The sequence below is a fragment of the Urocitellus parryii genome, chromosome 6 (genome assembly GCF_045843805.1).
Source record: "Urocitellus parryii isolate mUroPar1 chromosome 6, mUroPar1.hap1, whole genome shotgun sequence".
Taxonomy (NCBI): Eukaryota; Metazoa; Chordata; class Mammalia; order Rodentia; family Sciuridae; genus Urocitellus; species Urocitellus parryii.
Genome location: NC_135536.1, coordinates 115,387,418 through 115,398,630, shown reverse-complemented (window position 1 = coordinate 115,398,630; position 11,213 = coordinate 115,387,418). Strand labels below are relative to the sequence as shown.

General features: G+C 38.9%; 1 protein-coding gene across 1 annotated transcript in view; it reads left to right on the top strand.

The window, feature by feature from the left end:
• The window catches only part of Myo9a (myosin IXA), a 254,323-nt gene extending 247,904 nt beyond the window's left edge, over positions 1–6,419 (top strand). The window contains exons 42-43 of the mRNA XM_026387807.2: positions 779–921; positions 1,731–6,419. Of these exons, the coding sequence (XP_026243592.2) occupies positions 779–921; positions 1,731–2,191 (604 nt within the window). The 3' untranslated portion in view covers positions 2,192–6,419. The remainder of the gene's footprint in view (positions 1–778; positions 922–1,730) is intronic.
• The last annotated feature ends 4,794 nt before the right edge of the window (positions 6,420–11,213 follow it).

Sequence of the window (11,213 nt, the reverse complement as noted above, 5' to 3'; positions counted from 1 at the left end):
AGTAGATAGAGAAGGGAGTACTGGATTCAGAGTTGGTATATTTCCAGGTAATGATTAATTGCAGGATCTACCCATTAGAGAAAGTTATGTATATAAAGCAGAGAAAAAGAAGGTATAGACATAAAGGAACTTTGTATTAGGGCTTTGAAGTAAGTTTTTACAAAGATATTAATTGAAATAGATTGAGATAGTATCAGGAAATATTGAGAAAGACTAGGAGCCAAATACCAAATCCCTGGGGGAATAAGGTGTGTGACTGAGGTAGATGGGTGCTGTGATGAAGAAGAATAGAGCATACTATGACTAAGAGATGACACAAAACTTGAATGGCTGGAAAACATCAGTGTTTTACTTTATCAAGAGGCCTCTCTGTGACCAAGGTAGAGAATAAAGTCTGTATCCAGTTAGGAAAATTAATGGAAAACAGTTAAGGAACTGGTAGGAATTTAGAGATTACCTATTTAATCTCTTTGTTTCCTGGATAAGGAAGCTGAGGTTCAGAGAGGAAAGAGTTTAGAACCCTCATCTGCTAATTGTTTGTCCAGAGTTTGTTTTTACCAAAAGCCTACCCTTAACCCTGTCATTGGTCCTAGGTTTGTTGTTTGTTGTTGCCTTGTCCTTTAATTTAAGAGTAGGTCCTCATCACTACCCCAGACAGGGATAAGAAGAAGAGCTCTTTGCTATTTGGATTCTTAACTTTCATGAAAGGTCTTTCTTTCTATTATTGTTCTTCCAGTTCCTATCAAATGCTAATGGATTTATTTGTTGTATCTTATAGGGAGGAACTAACATTTGAGATGCTTGTACTGGAACCCCGTGCCTCTGATGATGAAACCCTTGAGTCTGAAGCCTCCATTGGGACTGCTGATAGCTCTGAAAATTTGAATATTGAGTCAGAAGGTACCACCTCTGGAAGATCAGGTAAATTAACATGTTAAACTGAAGACTTTAGATTTCTTTTATAAAGTAAGAATAGAATTCTCAAGCTAGACAAATTCCTTTATTGGTGCACTGACCTTACCTGAAAAGGTGACAAGTCCTAAGAAAGCATTTTTCTCTATACAGCCTCCACGTAAATTGTTCATCAGACCACCCCTTCAATGTAGTGTACTTTTTTTGTTAATATTTTTTCCTGTATTTACCATGGAGAAAAGCCAGTAATCATATGTTGTTTTACTATCCCATGCCCCTTTTCTAAGAGTGGGAGGCAAGAATTTTTTCCCCTATAGTAAGATGGATCCATATACCAAAGGAGGCATTTATCTGGGTAGTGTGTCTCAGGGAGGCAGAAATTACTATATATACATCTAGACATGTGAGTTTTGTTGTTGTTGTTTTTTAGTTGTAGATGGACACAAATTATTTATTTTTATGTGGTGCTGAGGATCGAACCCAGTGCCTCACACATGCAAGGCAAGTGCTCTACCACTAAGCTAAAGCCCCAGCCCTCCAGATAGTTTTTTAAATGATATTTTTTAGATCGCTACTGATGGCAGAGTTGAACATAAGGACTTCCTTGGGGCTGTTTCTGAAATGATGTATATATAAATGGATGGAGAGCTCTTTTTGAGTTATGAATGTGCACTGAGTAAATCATCCTGGACCCTACAAATTTTAGCTATATGTGAACAGTGAACAGTTTCATATGTGAACAGTGATACCTACTCAGTGCATCACAATTTTCTTTAGAGGGAACTGTCATTTACAACTTTGGTCTCTCTTTGTATTAGAGAGAAGCTTAGCCCTTAGCTCTCTAAAAGCACCTGGAAAGTCTGAACCTTCAAGCAAATTGAGAAAGCAGCTAAAAAAGCAGCAAGACTCTTTGGATTCAGTGGACTCCTCCATCTCTTCATATCTATCTAACACTGCATTGTCTCACGGCACCAGAAAACGATTTCAAATTTATTCTAAATCTCCATTCTACCGAGCTGCCTCAGCTGGTGAGGCCCTGGGACTAGAAGGACCTTTGGGCCAGACCAGACCCCTAGAAGAGAGGCCTCAGTTCATCAGCAGAGGAACCTTTAATCCTGAAAAGGGCAAACAAAAACTAAAGAATGTGAAAAACTCACCTCAGAAAACCAAAGAGACCCCAGAGGGGACAGTCATGTCTGGCCGCAGGAAACCTGTAGACTCAGACTGCAGCTCCACCCAACAGCTAGCACTCTTTGGAAATAATGAGTTTATGGTATGAACTAGCAGATGTGTATCCTTTGTGGCTAGAAAGGTAAACACATCTCATCTTGGGGCCTCTTGTCTCAGCATATGGCTAAGACTTTCTATGCTGAATTCCTGGGCCTCCTACAGAAGTGGAAAGGCCTCTTTGAAGTCTGCTGGGGATGGTGCCAGCTGTGCCTTGGCTGCTGTATTTAAGTCGATTTCACTAAACAAAGCCACCTTGGGCTTGGGGATTTTTGTCAGCTATATGTGCCTCTTCCCACCCTCTTTCCCTTCTCAGAGAGAGAAGTTGGACTGGGGGAGGTGGGGGTGTTGTAGACCTAAGGGACCATCTGATTTCTGAAATTTGAAGAAAACATATAAGCTTTCTTAACTATGAAAGCAAAAACCTTTGGGTTTATTTTAGGATAGTTTGGAGCTAAAGTAGAGTATGATTTTTTTTTTCCAAGGAATTTATAAATGAAAAGCCTAAGCCCTCTATTTTAAAATTTTAACTTGTGATATTTTGGGAAAAGTAAAAAAGCTATTGTTTCCATTAAGCCATCAGAACCTGTCTCAGATATCTGGTTATACAATGAGATGAGAATACATGCTTTGTTTTTTGATGATATTTAATGTCAAAATAACCAATGCTGTTTTAACTGCTGGTTAGTTTCTGCCAAATATATTGCATGGACTGAAGTTTCAGTAGCCATACTATTCTCATATTCACTGATCTTAAGGTCAAATTCCTCTAATTTTTGTTTAAATGCCCCAGAGACAATGATCCCTAAACATTTCTTCCTAATCCATCCAGGTTTTTCTCTTTGTATAGATTAAATTGTGAAGACCACATATGAGCCTATTGTCTGCTGTGGATTCCCACCACAAACTCAGACAAATAATGTGACCATCTAATCACGTCTCTCAAAATATTCACACAAAACATTGCATGATAAGTGTTAGAGAAAGCTGCCAAAATATAAAAAATTTTAATGTCATCCATCTAATTTTCATCTTTTTCTCCTCAGACGATCAGTATTAAATAGATGGACTACTTGAAGCTATTTTTGTTTATATAATGGTTTCTGAAGTTTACTGTAAATATACATGTACATTATGCATATTTCTTTTTAAACTTGTGCTTCCCTTCTTCCCATGGAATTTCTTCCCATAGATTAGGGGCCATTAGATAGGGGCTGACTGCCACTCATTCCTGGGTTGAGGGAAAGTAAGACCCATCTTTTTCATTACTGGTGGTCTCCATACACTTAAGTTATCGTATACTAGTTGAAGCATCTTAGCATTAGAAATTTGGTTTTGCTATTTATAATGTATAAAAAATGAAACATGATAGCCTTTCTTGAGATAAGTATGTGAAAATGTTTATTTTTAAAGTTACTAAATGCATCTTGTCTCACTACCACATGCACTGTTCTGAAAAAGAGCCTTTACCACGTGTAACCAGAATTTTGGTTATTCTTCCTTTTCATACTTCTTTGCTTTGAAGTTTTGTTAAGGCAGAGTCTCTCCTGTTACACAACACTGAACCTCATGCAACTGCCTCAGTGGTCATTGGCCAGCCTCGCAGGTCAACTTAGAGCACTATTCTGCGTGGCAGCTAAAGGTAGCAGGAGTCTTCCCTCTCCCTGATTTGAGTTCAGAATTGATCCGGGAAAGGAAGCTTTTAAAATCTCCATAATAATGATGTTTAATCAGTGAATGTTGGGTTTTATATCCCACAAACATCTGCCACCTTGTTCATGTTGTTCTGATGAGTAATGAATGTTAAGCTTTTGAAAGTATGAAGTTCAGAGATGCTCCTAAAGCACCTCAGCATGACTGTGTCCAGCTAGGATGCTGCTTCCTGGGCCCTATGCCCAGCTGCACAGTCTGTGTTTCAGTATTCTTGTGAGAGTAGTTTGCTGCTGGGCATTAACTGTTACTTTCCAGAATGTTGGTTAAATACCATGTTTAAAAAAAAAATTACCCTTGTGAATTATTTTCTTTGTCCAAGAAAAATGGCCTGGGGAACAGATCTTGGCACATGTTCTCCCATCTAAATCTTTGTAGGGCTTTTTTTTTTTTGGTCAATTTTTGGCAGTTGAAAAAAAAAAACTACTTATATAGGTCACTTTATAGGAACTAGTTGGTGGATGTTAAGAGACTTTATAATTTTTCTCAGGGACTTAAGACCTGAATTTGGACAAAATTAAATAAAAGATATTTGTTTTTTCAGTTGCTAGATTGTGAATTTCTAGTCATTTAACAAGCTGCCAGAATGGGGGGTGGGGGGGTGGAGATGGAGAGATCCATGCAATTTTAAGAATGTCTAAGCAAGTGTGGGCTCCCTCTTTGAGGGAAAGAGAGCTATTGTTCTCAGAATAACAGGCATTGTTGGCCTGATAAAGAGATGAAGCCATAACTCAGTCAGATCCAAGTCAGAACCAAATGCTGTGTCTACTTCCATTTGTTCTTAAATGGTCCTCTGCATTGTTATGTCACCACAAAGTGATGTTGCATTACAATCATTCATGATTAGGATATTTAAACTTAATATATGTCAGATTTATGATTTCCTATTGCTTCTCCTTTGCTTCTTTTCTTTGATCTCAGTTGCCCTAAAGAAAATCGCCACATGGCAGTAGTGGGGCAGCACCACATTTGGAGCCCATACTAGTCACATTATACATTTCCAACCCCAAACAAAATCTGTTTTTTCTGGGCTGGGGTTGTAGCTCAGCGGTAGAGCGCTTGCCCAGCATGTGCAGGGCACTGGGTTCGATCCTCAGCACCATATAAAAATAAATAAATAAAGGCATTGTGTCCAACTACACCTAAAAATATAAAAAAATTTTAAAAATCTGTTTTTTCTATTCTTCCCACTAAAGCTAATGTATCCCCGTAATTGCACATGTATGATGGAAAATGTAACAGAAGCAGAGAAGTATAATTTCATTCTAGATCATAGATTGAAGTGCATTAACAGCAAAAGCAGGATTCTGGAAGTGATATACTTAGTTTGCAAAGTACTTTGTACTTCCTGCCATTTAATTATTTAACCACACTTGGCTTCTTAAAACACAAATGGATATATAACTCTCTACTATGAGACTTGAAGAGACAGAAGGACCTTAGATTGGGGGATATTTCCATGCTTTTGGAAACTATCAGAAGGCTAGTGAAGACTTCTGTTTGTGTTGCATCACAGTAGGGTTGTTTTCAGGGTCAAAGATGGTTCACAGAAGGGTGCTGTAAAGTTAGGGTCTAACAAGGTTTTGCAGTCCCCCCAGTGCCTGTGGGCCATGTGTTTTTAATTGTAACTAATGAATGTGTACCTATCACAAGCACTTTGCTGAACTAGAGAGAAGGGAGTTTAAGATGCATTCAAAACAAGGTTTCAATTGTAAAAAGAAACAATCCAGATGGCTTTCTCATCTGCCTCTTTCTAGGATTTTTGTTTCCTTGGTGGGGAGCTAGACTTGAGGCTTGCATCATTCTGTATTGGAAAACATGTTATGCTCACCTGTCCTTTTGTGATCACTTCTCAGCCCCATCCCCAACACCATGCTGGCCTTGGTGGTAGAATTCCTTGCTGTATGTGGGAGTTCTTTTTTCTATGACCCTCTAATACTTGTAACCACTTTTCTTTGGAACCACTCCCACATTTGATTTGGTGTTAAAAGGATAACAGCAAAGTGATGATTAGAGAGATGGATCTATTAGGTCTTATTGATCTCTTGTTTTCAAAAATGTTCCACCAATGAGCCTATCATCTTCTACCCATTCATTCTTTTTTTTTAATTGGTTTTATTTTTTAACCCATCCATTCTTAATGCCTATTTATCATCCCTCTGAGGTCATATAAAAGTTGCACCTCTTGAACCAAGTGTTTGTATTTACTATGGGAAAGGTGTGGACTACAGATTAGTATTATATTATTTTAATGAATTTAAAGTAATTTATAAGTATGCCGAGTGTAAATTTTTAAAAGACTATGTATTATGAAAGGACATATCCTGTGAAATATATATCATTTTACTGTTTAATAGAATAATTCTATAAGAAGAATGATTTATTTCACCCACAGAACTGATTACATTCCTGATGCAACCAACTGGCACTTTGTAATTTCTGTTTTTGGTGGGGGGCAAGGCATCATCTGTATAAAGTGCAGTTGTGTCACTCAAAGTATGCACTGTATGGCTACACAAAAGCAGCTTGATGAACAAATCACCCCATGGCTCATTAAAGAACAAAACTTCCAGAAGCAGCAATATGTGTGCTTTGTTTTCTGAACATCCTGTCTCCCACATCCAACTCTCAACCCCGAAAGAACAGCAGTGATTTCTTAGTTACAGTGATGAATTTTAAGGAAAGGACCCAACCCCAAATTGACAAAATGCAGAGGTGATAGTTATTAAAACTCAACTGGGTTCAAATGAAAGTGAGATTCAAGGGGTCAGCTTTTCTGTAATAGATATTAGCTGCTGACAAGACTTAATTTAGCAGGGATTTCAAGATGACTGGATAGAGAGATCCAGCACTCACCTGCTCCTCCACAAGGTAACAACAAAGCAACAGGTATGTAGTTGCATTTTGAGGTGAAAAATCATGGAGAACACTGAACATCAGCAGAAAGAAAATGAAACCTTATAAGATCCAGAGATCTGGGACAGCAGTATAAGAGGAAAAAAATGTCTAGCATCTGCTGCCCCAGCTCCATAGCTGAGGAGGGCAAGCCATCCTTCTGCAGGGATAGGATAAAAGAGTCCTGGCAAACAATCAGCATATATATTAGCAATCCTAGCTGTTGGAAAGTATCACAGCCCCCACAGGCTTTATATTAAAGTATTGTGTTAATTAATTTAAAATAATTTTTCAAGTTACCTGAAATCTGCAGAGTAGTCTTACTACTCTGTGGAGAATTTTATATCATCCAGTGATGCCTCCAGGGTGCTGTAGCCAGGAGCCATTTCAAATAAGGACCTATTGTTGAATTTGGGCTGCTCCAGGGGTCTGGAATCCCTGCATATTTCCATCTTTGGGATCCCACAGACTTCACTGCGCTGGCTCAGCCAATGGCTGCCACAGAAATCAAATGTGGCTCCGTAGAGTGACCCTGAATTAAACCTGCTTGGTGCCCTTCACTATAGGGGATAGATGTTGCAACATGGAGGGTAACATTGCTGCCTTGGAGAACTGGGAGATTTAGTAGCTTGCCCTCTGAGGAGAAGAGTGTGTACAACCATGCAGTCTATACTGGTGCTGGGACTGAAGGCAGTCACTCATGTGGTTCCTGCCACCCCTATTTACAGCACCACTCTTAGGCTTCTAAGAGAATGGGGAAAAGAACTCTGTCATTTCACTGCTGCCCTGCCTACTGAGGTGTGCTGGGGTGACCTTGAGCATCATTGTTGTTCTTGGTGTCCCTCCCGCACAGACACACAGCCTAAGGAAGTCCAGAGAGAAACTTGACCCAGTGTTGGCTGTGTCTTGCTCTCCTGTAGACACTTTGGCTGAAGGAGACAGGATGTGAGGAGCCTCAGCTGTCACCCCATCTCTAGGCATACACAGCCAAGGGAGGCCTCAAGATTTCTGCCTAGCTCTAGCTATAACCTGCCCACTCTTATTCTCAGTGGGCACTGTAGCTCAAAGATTTGAGGGCAGAAAAGGTCCTGTCATCACCCTGTCTCCCGGTGTGTATGGCTTTGTGGGAAGAAGCAAGGTCCTCCTTCTTGGTGAGCACACCCATATTAGCAGCAGATAGGAACATCAAAATTAATACTGCTACCACACCTATATGCCCCATACCTTGTCTGACTATGCACTACTGTCAAGATGGAGTGAGTGCCACAGAGGGTTGCTGTGTCTCCTACCACCACCTCTCTCTGCACCTGGGTCTCTACCATCATTTGGTCAGAGTACAGGCACTTCAGGCACCTCAACACTACTGGTGCAGCCATTGCCACATATTCTTACAAGTAACAGAGTGTTACTTGTCTGAACAAACCCCAAACAATAGGGGCCATCACTTGCTTTGCAGGAGTAGCCACACAGTAGCCCACATACCACACCAGCCTCAACTGCTAAGAGGTCCCATTCTTGAGTGGCCTGCAGATTCAGTGAATCTCTGACTTTTGACATGGTATGCACTGGGCCCAAACTCACTAATCAAAGCTAAATATACCTGTAGTATAATATACTACAGTATAAATATATTACAGGTATATTTCCACTGTGGTGCCCAGGTGGAAATAAAGATAATATTGCATTACAAACCAATACCCAAACTATCTTCAGGAAAGCAGCTTACTAATAAAAGTAGTAGAGATATCTGACCACCAAATACACAAATCTCAATGAAGGAACACAAGAAATATGAAAAAAGAATTGACACCTCCAAAAGATTGTAACTCCCTAGTAACATATTTCAAGGAAAATGATGAGTGAAATTTTTTTGAAAGGTACTTTATATATTTTAGTAAATTTATTTTTATTTTTTAATGTGCTGAGGATTGAACCCAGTGCCTCACATGTGAGTCAAGCGCTCTACCACTGAGCCACAACCCAGAGGGTGAGCTACACTATATCCTTGTGTGGGAAAGACACAGTGCATCTCCTGATTGTCCACGGAGAGCTAAGACAGGAGCCATATTTCTGCTGGGCTATAGCATCTGGTGTTTGTGGGACCAAGTCCAGGAGCCCAGACTTGTATAATCCAAGCTGGGTCCAAAAACCAGACCACATGACTCAAAGAGTGTGCCTAGGAAACCAGGAGAAATTCAGGTATGAAGACTGTTTTACCCAGTGGAATATAGGTCATTAAGACCCAATTATTCCTGGGTCCCTCTTATCTTTTGAGTCTGGAGGCTTACAAGAACAACTAGGGCAGGCCAGGAATTTGATCAGGTGTGTGGAAGTGATTGTGCGCTTGGAGACTGAGCCCAGCAAGCTGGAAAGGATGGGATCTGTGAGTGGTAGAGGGGGCAAGGGATTGGCTCCTCCACCACAGGAGTGTAACCCTGGGAGTGGAGACTCCTGGCATGCAGACTCCCAGTATGGATTGGCAGCTGCCAGGCTTTTGAGGTGTGCTGATTTAAAATCTTCATACCAATTGCCATTGAATGAAGCACCTGGGGCCTACCTAGATCTAAACAGGACCTTCAGTAGCTCCATCTATGGAAACTCCTCTCATAGAACTCTACAGTAACTCTACCCGGAGAGTGGAGCAGACAACACTCTCCAAACTGCCCCCACCTCATGCTGCTGAGATGGGAAGCCGAGAATTTTTGAACTCCAATCGGCAACTTGGTGAGCAACATAAAAAGAGTAAGGATTGATAGGCTGTGACTAATACTTTTGTGCATGATACATACCTCCAGAAAAAATGGAAAGAAAGCTATTTGGAAACAGACGATGAGCATATATTCTCATTGACAATTTTTGACCACTGCAATAGAAAAAAATTCCTTAATTTTTCATCAAGAAACTTTTTTAAATTAATTTTTTTCTCCTTTCTTTTTTCTTTGTGTGCTGAATGGTTCATGGATGTGTGTGTGTGTGTGTGTGTGTGTGTGTGTGTGTGTGTGTAACATTTATATATAAACATATTTTATATATTTGTCTCACTTTTCTCATTTCTAGATTTTTTGAAGGTAGTTATCTTTCATGAGTCTTTTGAGGGCCAGGGTTTTTGATTAGTATAGTTTGATTTTGTTTTCTATTGTTTATCACTTGTCCATTTCTATTGATTCTTTCTTTTCTTTCGATACCAAATTCTATTGTTCTCTCTTTCTACTTTAATTTTTTTACTTCTACTTTCTCTCCTCCTCCTCATAATCATCACATCCTAAATATCTTCTTCATTCTCCTTGTTGAACTTTTGAAATAGCAAACACTTTTACAAACTTACTGTTTTTACTGTTGTCAACTGTTTATTGTACCATTTCTCCTTATTGTACCAGTTAACATTGTAGATGTCATAATAAGAACTAAGTACTTAGTTTAATGCTTTATATTGTTTCCATCGGTTGTCATTATTTGTCTCCCCCCCACACCTCGAGGCACTAGAAACCTTCAGGGACATGACAAGTTCATAGGGTAAAAGCTCTGCCACCTCAGATTCATACTGATAAGTGGGTAGACACACAAACAATATGAAAAAGGGAACAAACCATCCCAAACAAACAAAAATACCTCAATAACAAATCCACCCCTGTGGAGGAAATGTCAGAGAAGGAATTTAGAAAGTTCATAGTTAACTGATCTGTGAAATAAAATATGATGTAGGAAATGAAATCAGAGAGAAAATACAGGAAGTGAAAGATCACTTTAATAAAGAGATAGAGATTCTGAAAAAGAACAAAATGAAAATCCTCAAAGTGAAGAAGTCAATAAATCAAATTAAAAATTCAATGGGAACACCATCACCAACTGATTAGACAACATGGAAGATAGTTTCAGGCCATGAAGACAAAATATATAGTCTAGAATATAAAGTTGACCATGGAGAAAATATGTTAAAAGACCATGAACAGAACTTTAAAAAAATATGGGATAACATGAAATGGTCACATGTAAGATTCATTGGGATAGATGAAGGCTCTGAAATACAAACTAAAGGAATACATAATCTTTTCAATGAAATAATATCAGAAAATTTCCCAAATCTTAGGAATAAAATGGAAAATCAAGTATAGGAGGCATACAGAACTCCAAATACACAAAATGTCAATAGATCAATACCAAGACATATTATTATGAAAATTCATAACAAACACAATAAGAATAGAACTTTAAAGTCTGCTAGAGAAAAACAGGTCATATTTAGTGGTAAATCAATACAAATTTCAGCTGATTTCTCAACCCAGACCCTAGAAGATCTTTGAATAATATATACCAAGCTTTGGAAGAAAATGGATGCCAATCAAGAATATTATACCCAGCAAAATTTTCAGATTTGAAGATGAAATAAAACTTCCCATGATAAATAAAAGCTAAGAGAATTCACAACTAGAAAGCCTGCACCACAAAACATACTCCATAAAATGTTTCAT